This window comes from Notothenia rossii, assembly GCF_949606895.1.
Source record: "Notothenia rossii genome assembly, chromosome: 5".
Classification (NCBI taxonomy): domain Eukaryota; kingdom Metazoa; phylum Chordata; class Actinopteri; order Perciformes; family Nototheniidae; genus Notothenia; species Notothenia rossii.
Genome location: NC_136903.1, coordinates 6,644,213 through 6,667,343, shown reverse-complemented (window position 1 = coordinate 6,667,343; position 23,131 = coordinate 6,644,213). Strand labels below are relative to the sequence as shown.

The 23,131-nt window shown below is 39.6% G+C and overlaps 2 protein-coding genes across 3 annotated transcripts; one reads left to right on the top strand and one right to left on the bottom strand.

The window, feature by feature from the left end:
- Nucleotides 1-655: 655 nt before the first annotated feature.
- rassf9 (Ras association domain family member 9) lies at nucleotides 656-12,772 on the bottom strand. The gene is made up of 2 exons (XM_079684643.1): nucleotides 12,175-12,772; nucleotides 656-3,027 (listed from the first exon to the last, which is right to left on the bottom strand). The coding sequence occupies exons 1-2, from the start codon at nucleotides 12,219-12,221 to the stop codon at nucleotides 1,779-1,781; spliced, it is 1,296 nt and encodes a 431-aa protein (XP_079540769.1). The 5' UTR covers nucleotides 12,222-12,772; the 3' UTR covers nucleotides 656-1,778.
- nts (neurotensin) lies at nucleotides 11,489-21,558 on the top strand. Of its 2 annotated transcripts, none has more exons than XM_079684645.1 (4): nucleotides 11,489-12,114; nucleotides 16,529-16,590; nucleotides 20,284-20,460; nucleotides 21,107-21,558. In XM_079684645.1, the coding sequence occupies exons 1-4, from the start codon at nucleotides 12,102-12,104 to the stop codon at nucleotides 21,248-21,250; spliced, it is 396 nt and encodes a 131-aa protein (XP_079540771.1). In that variant the 5' UTR covers nucleotides 11,489-12,101; the 3' UTR covers nucleotides 21,251-21,558. The 2 variants fall into 2 exon arrangements, with proteins under 2 accessions (XP_079540771.1, XP_079540770.1); XM_079684644.1 differs by lacking the exon at nucleotides 11,489-12,114 and adding an exon at nucleotides 15,030-15,325.
- The last annotated feature ends 1,573 nt before the right edge of the window (nucleotides 21,559-23,131 follow it).

Sequence of the window (23,131 nt, the reverse complement as noted above, 5' to 3'; positions counted from 1 at the left end):
GGCTGAGAGGCGGGGCATTTTCTGACACATCTCTATCACCCACAATGTGAAGCCTACGTTTTATATAGTGATGTCATTATGTTACAGAAGTAAACAACGGAGTTCAATGGAGGCATTTCAGGCGGGAAGTGTTTGGGAGAGAAACTCCCTCTGGGGGAACTTTGGGATTGTGTCCTTTGCAGACAATGTACATGCACAGAAACCTATATAACACACAGGAAAGGGAAACTCCCAAAAACATAATAAGGCCTCTCTAACATAACATTGCTATCACTAAGGATAATATGTTTAAGACCATTTTAAGTACATTTGACCTAGGAGGCTGTGGCTCAGGGGATAGTGCGTTGAACTTCGAATCAGGGGGTAGCAAGTTCGAGTCCCACTGCAGTCAGCATGTCGTTGTGTCCCTGAGACACTTCACCCCAAATTGCTCTTGTGGGGATTGCCCACAGTATTGAATGTATGTTAGTCGCTTTGGATAAAAGTGTCTAACATGTAATGTAATTAAACTCTGTATTGAATTGTAGGATTGACAGCTGCACAAAAGGGTACTTGAGGGAACCATAATTGAATCATGGGACCCTGTACCTTCTTGTAGATGGCAATAATTCATAAAATCATAAGCAACAATACAGAGTGATTACTCTTTGCAACATTTACAGTATTAGTGTTTATTATGAAAGCTGAAATGCACATTTAACTCTTACATCATTTGTGTGTTTGAACAGATATTGTCCAGACATTTGTGTCATAATGGCCCTTAATACAAAGTCTTGGTAAGTGACAGATAGAGATGATTGCCCCCGAGTTTAAACAGTCATAGTAATAATATCTCATCTCTAAATAAATATCTTTCTGTTTTTTTTTTATCAATTTGTCTTTACTCATTGTGCCTGTGTCATAAAAAAACAATCATTTATAGCGGATACAGAAGTGTATTTACAGTGTAGTCAGGAGGAATGTAATGTTTCTTACACATCTTAAATTCTACATCCAAGACAACTATCTGTTTTAATATAAAACATTGTTAATAAACGTATACGTGTGTACGAAGAAGTGCAGCTTCATTAATAGCTTAAAACATACAAAAGGGAAAAAAGCATACATTCACCATTATTGAGTGTTACAAAAACAATGCTTACGTAACTAAGGGTAACACACCTTAAGGATGGTTATACCTAGGAAGTAGTCTTTGCTTTTTTGGTGAAAAAATGTACACTTTCAAGTCTGGAAACCCAGCCAACATCAAAAGTAATGGACTTTAGCTGGCACACACATAACTCCATTGTGTCCCCTGGCATGTTTTCATTACATCAGAATCAGAGAACTAATCATTGTTTGCTAAGAAAATAGCATTGTCGATAAATACGGCTGACCATAAAGAATAATAATTTATTAATTATTTTCATGATATTAATAAAAAAATGTTTTGGAATCTGACTTTAATTACAGAATTCTGTCTTTTGTTGTGGCCCTAATCCACTCCCGTACATTATGTTGTTGACCAGCAGCCTAAAACACAAACAATATTTACATCTGAGAAGCCGATACCAAACATTTTTACACATTTCATTCAAAACGACAGTCACCAAAGTTGCTAATAATTTTCTGTCTGATCTAAATGTTTCCAGCTGAATTACCTTCGTGTTTCCTAAATAATAGTCCGGGGTCGTTCAGAAGAAAACGTTGCTTAGCTCTGTTCCATGAATGTAATGATAACACACGTCAGGCACACACCGTGCATACAGAACAATAAACTGCAGGGTCAACTGGGTTGTTCAAACGTCTGTGTCGAGGGGGGGAGGGAAGTCCAGACACGGTGACAGCGAGTCCTGGCTGTGTGTGGAGCTAATCCCAGTGTCTGAGTCTGTGTCTGTAATGTCTAGAGGGGACAGGCTGTGTTTGAGTTTCACTGTCTGAGAGACGCTGCACTGAGTCTCACTTTTCAGAGGGGCGACACTGGACTCCTCCTCTTTTCTTCCGTCCCCAATTTGCATTGAGCTCAGCTGAGCAGCCAGCTGCCAGCATTCCTGATCCTTGGAGACCAGGGTAGCGTCAAAGTACTTCAGCTGCTTGTCTATTTCTGCAGTTTGGTTGTGAAGGGCAACGCCGGCGAAGAGGCTGTGTTTCACTTCATCCTGCAACCTCTCGAGTTCAGCTGTGTAGAACGATTCGTCGGTGTCCGAGTGGATCCAGGAAGCAGCCGCGCCTCCTTCCTGTTCGCCGTCCTCATATTGGCTCAGAGGGAAGTCGGCCCTCCTTAGCTCAGAGTCAATGTCCCGGGACAGCTGGAGGATGAGGTCCTGGTGCCTTTGAATCTGCAGATCAAGCTGTTCCACCCCATCGCTCGTGTACAGGTACTCCTGCAGCTGCTCCTCACTGTCTGCCTCCAAACTCTGACTTGAAGCCTGAGCCGATGAACTCTCGGCTTCCTTTTGCACCTCAAACTGCTCGACGTCCAAATCCAGATCCCTGATGCGCTGGATCTGCTCCCGGATGGTGTGGTCTTGGTTGAGAATGAGCTGCACCATCCGGTCAACCTCGTCAGAACCCGGGGAACTCTTGCTCTCCTTGTGAATCTTCTCCAGTTTCCGGAAAGCTTTCTTGACCAGGCGCTTCTGCCTCTCCACCGGCAGAGGCTGGGTGAGCTGACCGTGCTCCCATCGCTTTGGCTTGGCGCCCTTTGGCTTTCCAGCCTTCTTGGCAGGCTGAGGCACAAAATCGCTTATTTTGACCAGAGTAAACTGGATGAAGGGTCTCTGGTCCCCCCAGGCGTACCAGAGTCTCAGGATTCTGGTGAGAGGAGGCAAGGCTCTCTCAAAACCCTTCCAGCGCTCCACCAGACAGAAGTCTTTGGGTTCCCCGTGCAGGAGCCTCTTGCTCTCTGGGATTGACTTGTGGTCATCCAGCAGCGCCTGAATCATATCTGCACATGTTGTGTGTTTGGTTACTCCACAGACAACCTTCTCCTCTTTGCAGACCGTAACCTGAATCTCCTTTCCTTCCACAAGTTCGCCATCTTTTGTCCTAATAAAGAAACAGAAAAACAATGGGGTTAGCAATCTTTACATTTTGAAGTATTAACATATACAGCAGATTTTAGGGAGCCTTTTTTGTAATGTCATAACCCCTTCGTTCTTCTCCCTATTCCAGTCTGCCTCTTTGCTTTCATTTTTAAAATAAAGCCAAACAATTGTTGAATAAAAAACGTTTTAAGAAATCATAATTTTCATCCATCTTGTCTTCACAAACACTAAAATGTAAAACAAATTTGCTTTTAAAGTATATTATATTACGCCGGGTATTATATGTCGTAATAGCGCAACAAATAGTAATGGTGCTCTGAAGCTCCATTGGTCGACACAGACTGATACAAATAAATAACAACCATTGGATTGATTCACACAAAAGTTATTTACAGATGTTCATGGTCCCGAAAGAAAAAAGCCTACTTATTTTAGTAATGCCTAAAACTTGCAAAACCACAAGGTTGATATTTTGTGTTTTTGTAGCGAAATGTCCGGACAAATGATCAATGGATCGCATTAAATCTGGTACTTTTTAAGACCAACAATCTGCTAATTGAATGATATAGCAGTCAGCCTCACTGTTCTTTCCTAAATGCTAGAATGCTAACAAACAAATCTAAGGTGGTGAACAGAGTAAATACCTGCTTAACATCAGCATGTTGGTCAGTGTTAGTGTATTAGCATGCTAACATTATCGCTAAGCTATATGAAACTTTCTTTAGATAGCAGACATTAGAGATGACAGGAAAGGAGGGGGTACAGAGAGGGGATGACATGCAACAAAAGTCATCTGACAGACACAATCAAATTAGCTTTACCATTGCATAACTTTCTCAATTATATTTATTTCTAGAGATGTCCCGATCCGATCACTTGATCGGGGATCGGAGCCGATCACGTGATTTTCAAAAAATCGGAATCGGGAGAAAGAAATCGGGGATCGGGATTTTTTTTCTTCTTTTTTTTTTTTAAATACTTTTTTTTAAATGTTGTATTCAATGTTACAAAACAAAAATGACCATGTTCAAGTCTTAAAGTCATCCTGAGGCCTTAGTTTTGGTTTCAAATTACAGAACATCATGTATGTGTTGCTTCTTTGAGGCTTGTTTTCATAGACCTGGTTGCTTATTTCTCTCAAATCTGGCAACAGAGTGGGCGCAGTGTCTAATTGTAGCAGTAAGCTAACGAGTACTGAAAGCTTTATTTTGTTTTGATCCAATGCTGCACAACTGAACTGATCCAATGCTGCTGTGAAAGAAAGAAGCTATATCCATGTTGGATAGAATATCCAATTTAAATAAAAAAATAACCTTAAGGGACAACTTGAATGCTTTTTTTCTTTTTTTTCTCTTAATGCATTGCATAAAGATCGGATCGGGAAAGATCGGTATCGGCAAATTGTCAAAATCAAATGATCGGAATCGGATCGGGAGCAAAAAAAGGTGATCGGGACATCCCTATTTATTTCAACAACTTATTTTACACAATGTTCTGTTCAAATGATTCACAAGTTGTAAACCGAAGTTACACAGCTGCAGTGTTAAGCACACTCCACGCATTATCACGATCTAGACAACACTTAGTGTTAGTGTGTAATAGTATATTTTCTTAAATATATCTTACTTTGATGGTTCTCTATCAGGTCAATGAGTAGAAAACTACATTTGTGCTTCCCGGTTTGATTATGTGACTCATCGTTACAGATGATCATTTATTGGTTGAGTCTTTAGATATTTAACCCCAAGGCCATATTACCTTTTCATCTAGACCATGAACTTGCTAAAAAATGTATCTAAGATGGGCAGACGATATGGATTTTTTACATACTTAATGAACTGCCAGCAATATCCGAGACATAATATCCAGTCATTAAATGATATGCACCGGGAATGCAGACGCCCACAACATGAACAAGTAATCAAATAAGTAGATAACTTATGGAGGCTTTTCAATTTGATTCCAAGATAAACAAGGATGTATCATGTTATTATTTATAAGATAACATGTTTAAATGATTAATTAGGTTAACTCTGATGTGCTGTAGCTGCCAAGTTTCTGTCTCACATTTAAAGTTAAAGCCCACTCTGAAAACAAAAAGAAGCGACACTTAATACTCCCATAATTACAGACAGTTCAATCTCAAAGAAACCAGAGAAGGATTAGTCTTATGATATCACCAAGAGACAAAGACTTAAACTCTCCCTCTTACAGGGAACTGCAGACTGGTTGCAAAACCGCAGGCCAACATTCCTTTACCCCCACCAAACAGGCAATACATGAAACTGCTAACTGTAATAAATCAGATTAAAGTGCATGTAATCCTGGTTAATGTGGAGTTTCATAAGCAGTCCAAAAAAGGGATTTCACTCAGAAAATTGACGGGGGGAGTTTATCTGTAGCTCAGCAAGATGGTTGTTCACATTATGAAACCAAAATAGATGTTTCCAGTTGGTATTTCAGCTCAAAGATTATTGGAAGCACATTTACAATCATTAGGGTTAGGGGGACTATAACTTTAATTCTCGTTAGGTGTTGCTCTTCCCCTTGGTATGCAGTAAAGGTTTCGGACCTGAACCTTGCATCCGGTTACTCCTGTGTCTTTATCTATGGAGATAACCTTGGCTGACTGAGCCCACATTATCCGGTGATCGTCACGAGGGTGGACAGAAATACACATCCCCTGAAGATCAGATACGGCATGCCAACACAGGCAAGTGAGATGTATTAAGAAGTATTCAAAGGGGGAAACTTAAATGCTGCATTTATCTCACTTTGCTGATTTTACAGTCTGATATCAGACGTGTGTTTTGGTTCCCACACGGCATGAAAACACACAACTGGTGCATTGTTGAAACTGGCGGTGAATAAGGTCTCAGGAATGCGATACGCTTGCAACAATGCAACAGGCTGGTTAATGGTTATGGAGACCCTTGGAGAAGAGCGAGGCAGAGCAAATACCTGAGCTATGCGTTGGACAAACAAATCTAGCAAGCCTCAAGCGATCAAAGACAACAACCCCAACGACTTTGACCGCAGAGTTTTAAACTGCAGCTGAGTCATGATGGAAACCCTGAAAACGCTTAATCTGCTCGGGAGGGAAACAGTGGGAGCACATAGTGAAGACCACACCTGTAGAATATAATGCATTCAATCATAACAGCTCTGCAACACTCAATAATTACATCATTCTTGAATTCATGCTCATAATAACCCTGTGATCTCGATACAAGTTAGATTTCTAGAAATGATGACAAGGATAAAAGTCTGAATATTTCCTTATTACTGTATCTGAGTTTTTAATGTGAATTGTTTTACGTCTTCAAAATATATAAAGTTAAACAATTTAAAGGGGTTAACAAGTCAAATAAGGTGAAACTTTTCCTGAGTCACGTTTGCAATTAAATGTACTTATTATGCTGATACACAACTGCATGTTACAGATGAGGTAGTTTAGTACTTCATCATAGAGTAGCATATCCTTCTCTATAATTGTACTCAACTAAGTGGGACATACATAACACACTTACTGATTTAATATGTTACATTTGAGTTTGTAGCTAAACCGTTTAAAAGGCTGCATTAACAATCACAATTAAGGTTATTTTTATAATCTTCCCACCTGTGGATAGCTGTAATGAGGAATACAAAATATAAAGGGCTTTGTTTCAAGGCGTGAAAAGCCAAAAACCATTAATGTGCTACATTGCAATAAATTGATAGAAGATTGATGAAAGAATACATGAGGCAAAAGGAAGGGGAAAGGAGGACAGGAGAGCCAAAACACAGCTAAAGTAGCACATAAGCAGTAGCCGATAAACATCACTGGATCAATGTGAAGTACACACACTACACTAGGGCTGCTCGATTATGGCAAAAATCATAATCTCGATTATTTGGGTCAATAATTGATATCACGATTATTAAAAACGATTATCCATTTACTTTGAAAACATCCATTTATTGGAGAATAATTAAGTATAATTCAACAGAAAAAAAAAAAAAGTAATAATAATAATAAAAAAATAATCGTTTTATTTCAATCACGTTGTTTTCGTAATCGTTGCAAGCCACAATCGTAATTGCGATTAAAATACGATTAATTGAGCAGCACTACACTACACTGGCCTAAACATGTGACAAACATGTGTCTGTGGTCATATCTGAACCCGCTGGTGAATAAACAGACAATTGGATATTTCAGAAAGCATGACCCAAGCCCTCAGCTGTGCAGGAAGAGGGTACAGCAGGCAGGGAAACACCTGCATCTGTCCTGGGCCACAATCGTTAACGCTCACACAACATCCTGCCACCACAGTTCAATAGACAGAGGGAGGAAGGGGAAAAATGGATTTCATACCGGTGGTCACTATGGTCCGTTTTCAGCTCCACGCTAATGTGAATGTGCTTAGTGCTGACAAGTCTGGAATTACACTTATAATGTTTAGCAGTGCTAAAAATAAGCTGCTGTTGTGACAGATAACTTGTCAATGATTACATGTGTCTTTGGTGGGAAGCAAAAGTAAGCTAAGTGGTTGACTATCAGTGACAATGACTTTCATGATATTAGATTGTCGGCAGGCTAGCTAGCTTACCAATGTAGCTGAAGGCTAGTTTGGCTGTGAACGCTGGGGTGACTAAATGCTACATTTTGAGGCGTTTCCAAGAATGCTAGGCTTCATAACATGGCCTCTGGTTTATTTATTTAGATGACTGCTACGTTTCTTATTACCTCCGTCGACCAATGAGAATCTTTCAGCGTTAAAAAAAACATGATGTGTGCTAGCATCTCTCACGTTATCAATATTTATTTTCAGAGGACAAACATTTTATTGAGACAGTCGGCGTCAGTGTTTGGCAGTGCAAATATCCCCTCTAACGTTATCTAGTCAACACTCTGCCAGGACAAACACAAATACTGCATGCATCAGTGGGCTGATTGCATCACAGCTAATACTGAGTGTTCATAAGGGCTGACACTTTGGGAGCCATTTGATATTCATAGTTTTGGATTAAGCTGTGGAACCAAGCGCAACGAGTGAGGGCGCCCGTATAGGGAAACAAATGACAAAGACATGATGCCAATTGAATAACAAAGATTAATAGAAATGCTTACTTATAAAGTCAAAGTAAGGATGCATGCTAACAAAGGACGGGTTACACCTCAACTTCTCACACTTGAGTGAACCCAGGAAACCTGAGCGAAGCCGTTTGACCACAGTTTGAACTTACAAGCTAAGATCCCGAGTGAGACACGACAAACCACATTCAAATGATATCATTTTTCTGCATACGTTTCTGCGTAGGATGATTACGTTACAGCTCAACCATGGTGGCATTGCTCTCACCTATTGTAATCCCCGTAATGACAACCTTGCAGACATGAACAATTCCTTTTTGTGTAATAAATTTGCAAGCAACAAGTTACCGCAGAGGACTGCATGCTGGCGGTTTGAACAAGTCATAACAAATGACAGGTTTACAGTTTTCCAGTGTCTCAGCGTGTTGTCTCAGATCAATCGTGATAACATTATATGATGCAGATATTTTGAACAGAAACAAAGATCGGATAGCATATCATGGAATTCAACCTGTATCCATTTAGGTCAACAGGATTGGAATTTCCTTGCGATGGAATAAACATTTAGCTTGGTGGTGAAATGATAGGTTAGCTGTAAAACAAACACTGAAATTGTAGATTAGAATTGAAAAAAAACATGATAACTGTAAATCATTCCTGAGGGGAGTTGTATTTGGTTGGTTCACCAAATACACAAACATATTTTCTTATTTACAACTCGTTTTGGAAGCTTTTCATGTTTTTTCTCACGTTTTCAGATAACTACAGTATATCTAAAATGTCCGCTGCCAGCTACAATACAATGAAACTAATAGGGAATTTGTTTGTGGTGTTCAGAGCAATTAAAAGAATAATAATAATTGTAAAACTAAAGATATGCTCTTTGAGACTTGAACTAGGCGCACGTGTTTTGACATGCTGATGTGAATGTATTTACAAATTCAAATGTGACCGTATGACAGTTATATGTCGCAATTCACCCTGAGGGAAAAATGAATGTTTTGTACAAAATTGCTTCACAATCTTTTGGCTGTTGAGACATTTCACATACGACCACAGATGACAGCCTCATGTTAGAACTACTAGAACAAAAGTCAAGGGATCACTGAAGGTGTTTGAGCTCATCTATCAAATAGTTGTTGATATATATTAGTTTGGACCAACAGACTGCCATTTGCTTTCATACTGTAGAAGCACAATATTAGTTTAAAGAGGCCCTATTATGCTTTTTGGGATTTTCCCTTTCCTGTAGTGCAGGGGTGTCAAACTCAAATACACAGTGGGCCAATATTTAAAAATCTGTACTAGTCGAGGGCCGGACTGGTTCAATGTTTATTGCAAAACGTATTGAAATGAACTTATTGCAAATATTAAACCAGGAACTAACTAAGCTTTAATTGTTGCCTATAAAAACAACATTAAACATTAAATAATCAGTTGCATTCATTTCTTATGGCTCTATCTGCAGCTTCTCCCGAGTCATTTCTTATGATTACATTTTCCCACAGGCCAACAACAGCTTCAACAAAAATATTTCACTCAAAGAAAAAATCAAACATGCTCTGTTTTCGTGAGAAAGAAAGTGCAAAAGGAAACATCCATTAAACTCAGTGTGCTGCTCTGTGATGCTAGCTCAGATACTTGGCATCTCATCTTGGGTGCAAGCTCATCAATGTTTGGGCTCAGGCTCTGAGCTGAGGAGACCCTCAGGATGGAGTGAAGGTGTGCGTGCAATATACCGGCGGGCCAGATCGAATAGTGAGTAGAAATGATCCTGCGGGCCGAAATTAAATCCACCAAGGGCCTGATTTGGCCCCCGGGCCTTGAGTTTGACACATGTGCTCTAGTCTGTTTTAAAGGTTGTTGGGCATGTGACATGTCTGCAAAGGCTCAAATCCCAATGTTCCTTCTCAAAACAAGATAGATGTATAGTAAATGTGTTTAAATGGTGTTTCCGCTGGGTGGTTTGTTTACACAGATAATGTAGTGGAGCAGATAGTAGACAGGAGATCCGTCCTCCCTCTCTTATCAGAAAAAGGATGAGGGACCAGGAGGAAATAACATCACTTTTCCTATCTCAATATGTTGATCTCTGGGATGACTCTCCCACTCTGATAGGCATCTGTGAACAGAGACACAACACACCCCTGTCCTCCTCTTCCCCTTCCTCTGGGATACCACCCACCCCTCTTATTTCCCCTCCCCCTCCTCCATGTCTGTGAATCACCAAATGAGCTATTGCTCAGTGAAGATAAATGTCTCACCCTCTTTCCAACACAATTACGATCATTTTATTGTTTGCTGTGGCCTGCTGATTTGTTAACCAAACAATTTTGGCGGCTAATTGGTCCGGTGCACATCACTGTCATGCTGCTGCATTGCTCTGGTCACACTTGTCACTGGCTGGCAACCATTTAATTTCAGAGCATTTGAGAACTGTACGTGCTGGCTCACTAAAAGACACCAGTGTGACACACAGGACTCCCCGATGACGCACTTTGAGCCTTTAATGAAGGGAACTGAAACCCATATTGAAAGCGATAATCAACATCGCATTCATTCTGAAAAGTTAGACAACTGACTCCACATCATCTTTTCATTCCTTTACAGCTCCGAAATCAAGCGTTTGACATATCTACAGATCTAAACACTTGAGGTAATTATAGGTGCCGCTAGAGTAATTACTACACAACATGAAAAAAGGAAGACATTGACTGGAGACAGCCTCAGTGAGACTGTTTGAAGTTATCAAAGATATTTCATCTCAGCGCTGTGTGTGATGTGAAAATACATCTGTGGGTGCCACTGTCAAACAACTTAACAGCAATTTAGTTTAAATGTTTGTTTTATTTCTGAATTTAATCCAAACCCTTCCCGCTGAGTTTGGTGGTAAAGAAGTCTTAATGAGTAAAGCTATTATGAAAAAGTTCTTTACCCATAATTGAAACCTTTCTGATCCAGACTTGGCTTGGACTGCACCCTGTACGGATTGGATCATGACCTAATTACTCTTTTAAAAAAAACTGTTTATCAACTCTACACAACAAAAGTCTGCATTCAAGAACTCAAATAGAATTTAAGTGGCAAAAACAGAGGACGGATTGTGTTTCAATTGAATTTCCCAATCTTTTTAGAGCTGATCCCAGCAGGAGCATCAAAAGGCCGATATAACCAGTCAAGGGAATTGCTGAAGCGAATTACACAAGTGTTGATGACAGGATCGCTCTCCGCCCTAAGTGTGAATTTTCTTTTGGTCTGGTGTGTTAAAATTAAAACATCTTTGACATAATTACAGAGCAAGAGAAGGTCCTCTAGTTTTATGTTCAGTACAGTGCCGAGTACCACCATCACACACACACACACACACACACACACACACACACACACACACACACACACACACACACACACACACACACACACACACACACACACACACACACACACACACACACACACACACACACACACACACACACACACACAACTTCCTTGTTGATAAAATAAGGCTTCAGTGTTGAGAATAAATTGAAGTTGTCAACTATTTTACTAGTAAATGTTTAGCTTTAAAAGTTGTTGTTCATTCTAATCATGGCAGGAAATGCGATTTTCAGCCATTAAAATGTAGATGTGTTGCTTTTCTCTTTTATATCATAATAAAACGGAATATATTTGGGGTTTATGCTGATAAACAAGATATTTAAATAAATTGCATTGGACTTTTTTTTATCACTTCATATTCCTGGGAGGTTTTTCGTATTCCCTGTGGTTTCTAATGTTATTTAATGATGCACTTGGGTGTATTTTATGTCCCACAGTGTCAACGTGTAACTATTTGCTTACTTTGATTGCATATACTAACTAGACATATGACTCGGATGTGAAAAACTAAACTGCCTTTAAAGTTTAGCCTCATTTGCCCCTCTTGTGCAGCTCACTCCTTAATCGATGCGCACTGCGTTGTGCGTAATCTCTCCCTCCTCAACTACTTCCAAATGACAGAACTCGGTTAGAAAAACTCACACTCAACAGGTTTCCCGTCTAGAAACTTAAATCTCGCCAAATTACCTGTTTTTCTGACGAGCTTTCAGGAAGTTTTTTCCAAACGGAGCCATGTCTCAGCAGCGCCACAAAACACAGCAGCAATCCGAAAAAAGCGTTACAGTCCCCGCATGGCAGGACGCGGGACACTTTGAGCAGAGATCCTGAAAAGTTGAAGAGTGCAACTCTGAACGCCCCACCGAAAGAGGGAAGGAGGTGTTTCCAGACTGACAGATATTGGTGTGTCTCTGCCCCCTTCCACCTGCAGGGACAGACTGACAGACTAGTTTAAAGTTTGAAGCGTAGTTTAAACTTCCGCCTCTATCTACTTGTCTTTCATCCTTTCTTTATAACTAATGCTGTTGATGTATTGTGATTTCAAGGGTGTCTAATGTCATCTGGCCGGGGACAACAGCTGGAAATGAGCAATGTTGGCTAAAGCTGCCCCATTTACTGTTTTTTTGTGACAGTTGATCAATGGGGACTGTCAACGACACTATACACAAATGAACTAAACTAAACACTGTTCAGTAAAAACGTCAAAACATTGTGGATAAAAACAAAATAATTAGTTCAATATGATTTTATCCTACGTTTTTATATTAAGTGAAACATTCATAAAAGGTTATAACGACAAATTATTCAAATATTTAGAAAAGTTGCAATACTTTAAAAAAAAACTAAATAGTTACAACTAAAAGTCCTGCATTCAAAATCGTTCAAAAGGAAAAGTACAACAGAGTAAAAGTACTTGTTATGTGTAAGGGCGTATCTAAGAATAATGTATAATGATGGGTTATGATTAATGATGGATTTATGTGTTTATCACAATGGGTAATGTTGGATCAGATTTGACATACTTTGTATGGATAGTAATAATCATATATTAATGTTTTTTTAATTGTATTTATATAGTCAAATAAGCTGAATCTGTACAGTAAGTAAATTGGTCAAATATGTGAGTTAAAACTACAATATTGGCTTTATTGTAGTGTAGTATAAAGGCTTGGAATTGTACTTGAGCAAATACTTACATTTTTGTTTATATAAAGTCCAACTATGTAGAACTTGAATGAGACAGCAGATAGAAACCCTCTTTAATGGTCTCACATGCAGAGCACACAGCACACACAGTGACATGTATTCTCTCCTTTTAACCCATCCTAGTACCAGGAGTCTAGTACTAGGAGCAGTGGGCAGCTATTGCACAGCGCCCGGGGAGCAATGGGAGTGAGGGGGGAAGGGGGGTGTCCGGTGCCTTGCTCAAGGGCACCACGGCAGGGCAGGAGGTGAACTGGGACCTCTCCAAGTAGCAGTCCAGTCTGGACAGTCTGTTCGGGGACTTGAACCGACGACCCTACGGCTCACAGTCCAAGCCCCTACTGACTGAGCCACTTTAAAGTCTCTAATGTGATATTACTATATATTCAGATATTGCACAAATTGTATCCCTATTAGATTTAAATGTGAATGCACAGCAGATACGTCAAACAAATCTAAGAGGATCTAAACGTAATCCCTGTGGGACTCCATAACTAACAGAACATTTAAGATATTTGTACAAGAAAGCCATAAGACAAAAGCATTATTTTAAGGGTTGAAGCCAGTATTAAATGGTCAACGTGTTCATTTTATTACATTTGGGTGTTGTAAAGGAGCTGTTCATACTTCTCTTTCTTCCTTCCTTTCTTTGCAGTAGCTAAGAGAGAAATCCTTTCGTGGAGCAGATCGTTTTTTTTCATTGTTTTAAAACTGGTTCCAAATTCAAGATTTAGATTTGAACCTCAAAGGTGGAGTAGGTAATTTTGGAGAAACCAGCTTGAGTGCGCTAGAATTTGAAAATACACAGCCGGAAAAAATGACCAATGAGGGCACGAGATAAGTTTGTGCACAGATGGAAGGCTGACAGGCAGGTAGCCCATCCAGTTACTTTAGCCGGGCCGGCTCAGATGATTGGTCGTGCTTTTTACAGCGCCACGGCTTCAACAGATGACATTTTTTTATGGATTTATTGTCAAAGCACTTCAGATATTCATTGCTATCGGGATGTTAAGAGCATTCCATGGAATATAACAACAAGTGTATCTCGAGCCGGTTTCTCAAACTTACCTACCCCACCTTTAAGCAAATATTGAAGACGTGTCTTTATACCTTGAAATACATTTATTGGGAGATCTCACCAAAATTATTATAATTTTTATCCTGAGATTAAAGTCACTCTTCTGAGATAAAGTCAGAATTCTGAGAAAAAAGGAAGAATAATGAGATAAAGTCAGAATTCTGAGAAAAAAGGAAGAATAATGAGATTAAAGACAGAATTCTGCAAAAAATCTGAATCTCACAATTCCGACTTTAATCTTTGTAATAAAAAAAAATAATAATATTTGTTCAAGAAGTTCATATGTGGCCCTAATCCTCTTCAGTATACAGTATATATTAGTTTAAGGTTGTAAGAAGATGAGAAGATGGAACAATTGTACTTTAAAATAAGATTACATTTCCAGATATTAATAGTTACTTATCAACACCCTTCATATCTTTAGCTGGCCCTTATTTGTTTGTATCTCCTGTTGCTTTGAAAAGACGTCATTTGCAAGAAAAAGCCAAAGAGGTCGCGGAAACCAACTTTTCAAATAACGGCAAAAGAGGGAATCTCTGACGTGCATTTTTCCACATCACTCCTGCAAAACATACTTCAATGTGCAATCGTGAGGAAATGTAACCCAATCTCCCATAGATTGACGCAAAAAGCTTTCGCCTTGTGATGCAAAAGTGACGTCTGAAGGAACGATGACACTGGACAGAGTATGAAGAGACTGTTGGGAGGATGGTTGGATGTGGGTGGGAGGGTGGGGGTGGAGATGAGGAGAGAGAGAGCCTGATCCTTATAAGCTGAGGGAATGGAGCCCACTGCATTTCACAACCAACCAGAAAAACTGCAAGGAAGGGGAAGCATTTTAGGAGCTGGAGGAGAAGAAAAAGAAGAGGAAGCATCTCATCCAACTCCAGACTCTTTAGCTGTCTGACCTTTAACCTTATGGACTAGCCTCTTCCTCAGGTGAATTCTTCTCCGCGGGATCCTTTTTGTCGTTTGGTTTGAGTCGTTTTCACATCAAGATGCAGGGTCAGTTGGCGTGTATGCTTCTCCTCTGTTTCACATGTGGTGGACTTTGTACAGGTAAGCTCAGGGGCTCTCTCAAGGTTTTATATATGTATGCATTGTGTTTTGGTTTCACGATCAGTCACCGTCTTCATTCATAGAAACACAATAGGGGAAAAGCCATGACACTGAATTGTGGAACACGTGTAGGAACATACTGAATGCAACAGGTGGCTTTTTTTGTTGATGTTCTAAAAGGTTGCATATTCTTAATAATGGAAATCTGTTTGAAACAGAATTTTCACGGCAATACTTCTACACAACATTATTATTTACTGAGTTTTGTTTTACAGATTAAATCCTTAAACACCCTGGCGGCTAAAATGATATATTCTTGAGATAGTTACATCATTTTCTGGCTTACTTAAGGAGGGTGATTCTGTGAGTGAGTTCTATGTTTCATCAAGTATTTCATTCTTCTTATTTTCGGGACAAATTGTGACTTATTAATTCAGGATTCCCTCCTCAATAAACCCCTTCCCCTCAGTTATCCAATGTAATGATTCACAATTGAAATATTAGTCAAAAGTGACATTGTTATACGCAGTACTAAATAAATCAAATAAATGTATCTTGATTTGGCATCAATTTCAGAAATATCAAACAATATGGTTCACTCTGCTGTGTTGAATTTTTTGGGTTTCTATTTTGTATAAAAGGGGTTATTTTTATACAAAATAGAAACCCAAAAAATGTATTTGATTTATTTAGTCAAATTAAAACATGTCACATTGAACTTTTCAAGAATCAAAATCTAAAGGCATATGTCACTTTTGGTCCAATGAGCCAATAACAGTCAGTCTGCAAAAAAAAAAGTGGGTTTTTCTCATTTCAATTCTTAAATTTCAAATGAGAATATTATGGAGCAATCTCAGGATTTACGATTTGGTTGAAGGTGATATACTGTTGATTGGTTTAACAAAGCTTTATTGGGTAAACTGTGTTTTATTTCAATCTCAAGGCACACTGGGAGCGCCATAAATCAATAATGTGTCACCTGTTGAATGCTTAAAACTGTCGACTGACACACCAAAAAAAAAAAAATAGTGCTTGAGATATAAGTGCTGCAACCCCTTCTTGACTTCAGCTCACAAAGAAAAGTCTTAACACCAGCAGACAAAATAGCTTTCATATCTCCTTGACATTTCTTATGGAGCCATCGCAGGATTCATGATCAGATTTGGTTGAAGGTTAAATATCCGTTTCTCCTCTAACTGACAGGCGTGGACCAGGATCAGCGAGCGCTGGAAGAGGACATTCTCAGCAGCCTCTTCGCTTCCAAGGTAATAAGTTCCACTTTATTTGCAGCTGTCATTTCAGAGACCGAGTTTCCACGGCGGTCAACTAGTAACCCTTCAAACCTGAAACTCATAAAATGCTGATGAAATATACGTTCAGAGAATTTTCTCTAACCCTAATCCAAGCAGTGTGGATGTGTTCTACTTCTAAGTTTACCAACAATTTAAGAAACAAAAAATCCTTATTTCCATATTTTATAATGCCCCACTTCTTATCAATCAATCAATCAACAACTTTATTAATCCCGCAGGGGGCAATTGGTTATGAGAAGCAGCTAAAGAACAAACACACAGATACACCCGGGAGCACAGATGTGGATAATTCCAATTTACACTATAAATAGTTAATAGCATCACAATCATAAATAAATAAATACATTATAATAGGGTAGACACCAACAACATGAAATCTGGATCCATGTTTCACTCATAGCTGCACTTTTTTATTACGTTTTTGTGTCTAACTCACATACAAACTTGTTTTTTTTTTTAAATGGAAACTAGATGGCACTTTAATTTTTTTTACATTTCTGTAAATAAGAGCTAATGCTAAGGTAAGGAAAGTTATTTAGTTGTCTCTTGTATGATTTCTAAACTCAATCATCTGGTGATATGAGTTCAAGACCAGGCACATCTTGGGGGTGAAGTTGGAGTGAGACTCGAGTAGACAGATGTCCGAGCCTAATTGGATTCAGATGGACCTGGCAGAATAATAACGACACATCCTCCACCTCCTTCTATTCGATAAATAACCGTGGTGCTCTTACGGAGACGTGACAGTAACACTTCAGTGGCATGATTCATCGCTGCTGAAGGTAGCTCAGGGGTGATGATTGTAATCATAACTTGCCGGATGACTGATGGAGTGCTCAAGAGTCTGGAAAGTGCCGTATGGGAGAATATATGCTATCATCACTACTATTTATTTTTTACGAGGCAGCTAGATTGATAGACCTGCTTGTCCAGTTTTCTTTTTCATCTGATTACGTGCAGGAAGTAGACTTCCTATCCAGTTCTTATTTCTCGATTGAAAACGATAGCAATAATCCACATCCAGTGTTCATCTGTTAGTCTCCCAAATGTTACATTGACCTTTGCGAAGTTGCTCCTGATTGAGTTATAGATTGAGTTTTGCAGCACTTTTAAAATGTTGGTGGCTTTTCACGTACAGAAAATTCAATATTCATAGAGAGGAGGCTAATTTGAATTGAGGATGAGGATTTTTTGAATATTGAACCCCTACATTAACTCTGAACCCCCCCTCCTCAAAGTTATTAACCGACCAGGACAATAGTAGACGTTCCCTATGTCGCCACAAATTGAAACAATCGTTCAAGTGACCTTCTTAGGACCATTAAAACCACATCGGAACACTCGAATGAAAACCCCTTGGTCCCTTGTGTCTCCTTTTCAATTGTCTTCGATTTCAGATCCGCGAAAAGCTATTTCGGTTGACTCCTTTAAAAGCAAACTCAAAACCCATCTCTTCGCATCCGTCTTCCTTGTAAACTCATTTCCACCACCTAGTTTCTATCTACATTAGCATCACATCAGTCACATGCTTTTATCACATGGCAATACTTATGTTGTTGATGTATAAATTTGTATAATGTTCTTATCATTTTCATGCTATGACGTGTGTATTTTGTTTTTGTTTGCTTCGTGCAGCCCTTTGAGGCATTGCTTGTGATTTGGGTCTATAATACATTTTGTATACACCGTGTATTCACCATGTCTGAAGTCATTACAACATCAGAGGGGACTGTATTCCTCTGACGCTCATAACCGATGCGACCAAAGCGAGTCTTGGAGAGCTTTGGACATTTACAGTAACTTAGAGGCGACAATATCCCCTCGCCTCCTGACTCTCTCTCTCACCCTCAGTGACACACGGTGGTCTTTGCGGCAGTGTGTGTGAGATTATTCAAATATTTAGAAAAGTTGCAATACTTTATTAATACTAAGTCCTGCATTCAAAATCTTTCTTGAGGAAAGGTACAATACTGTTACCAGAAGTAAAAGTACTTAACAATCATGTATATTAAATGATGGGTTATGATTAATTATGGATTAATGTATTCATCACAGCGGTAATGTTGGATCTGATTTGATGTACCTTTTATGAATAGTAATAATCATGTGTTAATGTTTACCTATTATTAGGCTTATAAGCTGAAAGTAAGTAAACGGTCAAATATATGTGACCTGAAAGAACAATATTGGCCCTTGGCTGCTTTTGTTTGTTTTCTGGACGTCTCCTTTTGAATGTCTTCCCCTCCGAGAAACCGTGTATTGACCATGTCTGCAGTCATTACAACATCAGAGGGGGCTGTATTCCTCTGACGCTCATAACCCAAAGCGAGTCTTGGAGAGCTTTGGACATTTACAGGCAACAATATCCCCTCGCCTCCCACCCTCAGTGACACACGGTGGTCTTTGCGGCAGTGTGTGTGAGATGGCCTTCCCACGCGCAGGGGCCCCCGATGTCCTCCACCATCTTAAAGCACTCAAACCACAGAAACAGGCTGCGGTGAGATGAGGTTAGATGTGACAGAAACATCACTCTGGGTGTCTGGTGCCTGAGAATGTTTGGGAATAGTGCACACATATATCTTAACTGCTGTCTTAACATGTGGCAGTCTGCATCAGCGCTCACTGTGTAAAAGAAGAGGGGGGAGAGGGGGGCTTAAATGCATCCTCAGTGCCTCTTAAAGGGAATTGCAGAAGCTTTTACGGCCTCAACTGTAAACACTCAGCGGGTAAAATGGTTCTCAGTGTAAAAATCCTCCAAAACAGCATTTAAAGCGCAGCACTTCAGCGCAACACATTCAAATGCATCGTGTTGGGTAAGCTGCTCTTTAAGGACACACAGATTCTTATTCTATATTCTTATTTACGATATAAAATACATTATTTAGAGTTTTAAAAAAAAGGAAATCAACATCCTTGAATATGGAGATACAGACGTGACCACATACTGTAGTGAAGATGTATCATTGATAACTTTTTATTAAATAAGAATGATCTCCACAGTTTAAACACACGGAGATATGACTGAATACACCCGAACATGTATTAATATAAAGAAATCAATTCAATATACCACACCCCACACTGTAACACTGTCTTACTGAAAATGTGTTTCATATCTCATATATAAATAAACTCTGTACTTTACCGCTTTGTGCTGATATGTACTGTAATGCTGAACCACATTTCACTGTCTCATTACTTGTACTTTATGTAATGACAATAAAGTTGAATTTAATAACATTTTAATTAATTCCATAATACCACTTACCACCACAAATGTCATATTTTAAAGCTTCTTCATGACATAATTAAAAAAACAAAAACATGTTAAGGTTATAGCAGGTCTGTTGGATTAGAATAAATTATATATCTTATTACATCTTTTTATAATTGTGTGTGTCCAACCTGGATCTAATGATCAGAGCAGACCGAAGATGAAAATAAAATTGCAATAATTAGACTTTAATTTAATAAGCAAATAAACGTCTCCATGTTCAATTTACACTGAACCCAAGTTCACATAATTAATTGAAACTTTAATTAAATCAAATGTATTGCCTACTTTGAATTCAGAAAAGCAATCACTTCCTGAATTCGATTTGAAACCTGATCCATCTCCATTTTTCTTGTTCCCTCTTTCTGCAGATGAAACAGAATAAGCAGAGCGCCCCCTACTGGCGCGTGTCGCTGGGCAACCTGTGCAGGTTGGTGAGCGTCATGAGCAGCGAGGAAGAGGAGCAGGAGGAAGAGGAGGGGGGGCAGCTGAGGGAGGAGCTGTACAACCTGCAATACATCTGCCGAGCTCTGCAGAGGGAGGACAGGGTGAGACACACGCGCGCGCACGCACGCACGCGCGCACACACGCACGCACGCACGCACGCACGCACACACACACACACAATGTTTCATCAGCAATTTATGAGCTTATTTTAGCTATAAAAAATAATATTCTTGGAAGAAGTTAGTCTCTGGTTTAAAAGTAAAACAACAAGTAACAGCACCACGACATTTCACTTTGATTTTACTTATGATTTTAACCAAAAACCAAGAAAACGCTAAAATAACCAATCCAGTAAATTCAGTAACAGCATGTGTTGTCTGATATCAAATAAAAGACACACTCACACAAACACAGGAACAGGTTTAGTGTTCACCCATCCTATAAACTCACCTCATTAAACGCTTATGTATCTCACTCCTCATTGTCTCCCTGTTCCTCTCCTCCATCAGCTCCTTACACAACAGCCTTTCAGTTTCTGATGATCCTTACACAGCGACTGCAGATTAGCTCTTGTTTTGCAATGCATGGAAGCACAGAGGAGAAGCTCTCGTTCAATCACAGTTCCCATTACCTTGGCCGCTTGGCAACAAAACACATGTCTGCGTGTCATTTCCTGCTCTCACCGTGTCTCTCTCCCTCTCACCGTGTCTCTCTCCCTCTCATCGTGTCTCTCTCTGCCCCTAACAGCTACTCCATGACTCTCAAGAGTATCTAGAGGAGAACAGTGACACCCAGCTGAAACGAAAGTCACCTTACATCCTGAAGAGGCAAGCCGCACGCACCACCAAATCCCGGAGACCGTACATCTTGAAACGAAGTTCAATTTACTGACCGGAGAAGTTGGGTTTAGGGGACCAGACGAAGTAAAACCTGTGAAGATGTTATTGTGATTTTTCTCCAATTTTCTGTGGCTGCACTGTTTTTTCTTTTCCCATTGTTGTTTTGATCCAGTCAGACCCTTCGATTGTATGTCCGGCATTCAGGCCTGCCTGTATCCTGCTCCTGAAAAGCAAAGCTCCTGAAAATAAACTTAACCTGAGCATCAAGCAAATGGCGTTTCCCGAGAAACTATATTTATCTACTCAATATCTTGACTGCACACTGAGTCTATTTTTTGTTCAGGATATGATTAAAGAATTCATGAAACAAAACTAGTTTGATGTGAAAATCTTTTATTTCAGTTTGCTAGCAGAGATGTTCAATTAATCAGCAAATGTGTATTCATCCACTGATGAAAAGATTCAGCCTGGAAAAGATCTGTATTTTTAAGAAGTTTAAACACAAAGTACAGGGACACAGCTGTTTAAGGAAAGTCTTTTTAAAAATACAAATATATATTTGTTTTCATTAGGTCTTCAGTTAAAATATTGGGCTGATTGTAGAGGTACAGAAGTGACACACATTATGAAAAATTAAAGAGGCCCAATTATGCTGTCCTGTAGTGTGTTCTATAGGTTTTCGTGCTATACATAGTTTTCAACGACTAAAATCCCAAAGTTCCTTCTAGAGGGAGTTTCTCTCCGACACATACACCCCCCCCCCCCCCCCCCCCCGCCCATGCCTGAAACACCTCCTTTTTTACACTCTGAAACATAGTGATATCAATATGCAACATTTCCACTTAAATTGGCCTATCCCTGTACATAATAGATTAAGGGGCGGGACATCTCTGAGCGGTTGACCAATCACAACAGAGCCGGCCAGCTAACCAATCAGAGCAGACTGGGCTCTGAACTTTTAAGCATGGATACATGACCCAGTAGAGACACTAAGTACTGATATGGACCTGAAAATGAGCAGGATAGGGCCCCTTTAACTTCTACATTTCAGCAGACTGGTGTGGTAGCTGTACTACTGTATTTCTTTATGAGCCGTGCAGCTACTGCCGGTCATTGATTTAAAATACTGCATTGAAGTTTGGGAATTAAAGCAAAGAGTGGTTTTCTGGATGTTTAAATTAAGCATACTGATTCATCTTAATACCGTCAACGTTGGGTCAGTGTGTGCTCCGGTGGTGAGAAGGTTTCAAAGCGGCAACGAGTAAGTTCATCTTTCAGCAGATAAAAAAGACTTTGAGCGTGGCGAATGAGAGCCTTGGCCTTTAATACAAATGTGGTTTCATCTCCTAATCAAAGTGCTTCTCTGTCCTTTAAAACCCAGCTTTTAACCCTGAGTCAAAGATTTGGATGAAGTGCAGAGAAACCCTCTTTGAACAACCTCGCTCTGTTCCTCTGGAGCTTCAGGAAAAACATTCTGCTAAATGTTTAATTTTACTACTCCAATTTACACCATTGGTCTCAGAGCAGGTAAGGCAATTAGGATGGATTTGATTTGTTTTAAGGACAGTAAAACCCCTTAGCAGACACTTAAACCGTGTTTAATGAGAGTTGTACATCGGTTTTAATTGTATCGATGTTTCTTCAGCTTTCCCTGAAGCCCACTCCTCTAACAAGATGATCGGTGCCACGAGATAACTTCTGCTTTTCTACCTCTTAAAGTACTGTTACACGTCCCTGGATGCGTTAAGTGATACATCAGTTCGGACAAAAACTGCATTTCATTCTTGCTGAGAAACCAGACTAAGACACAGGACGTTTTTTTACGTATACACCTATTTCACCTTTTTATCAAATCAAACTCCTCTCAGTCCTGCACCAGTGTCCAAAAGATGTCCCGCCCCTTAGCCTATCACGTACAATGTGTTGGATCCCT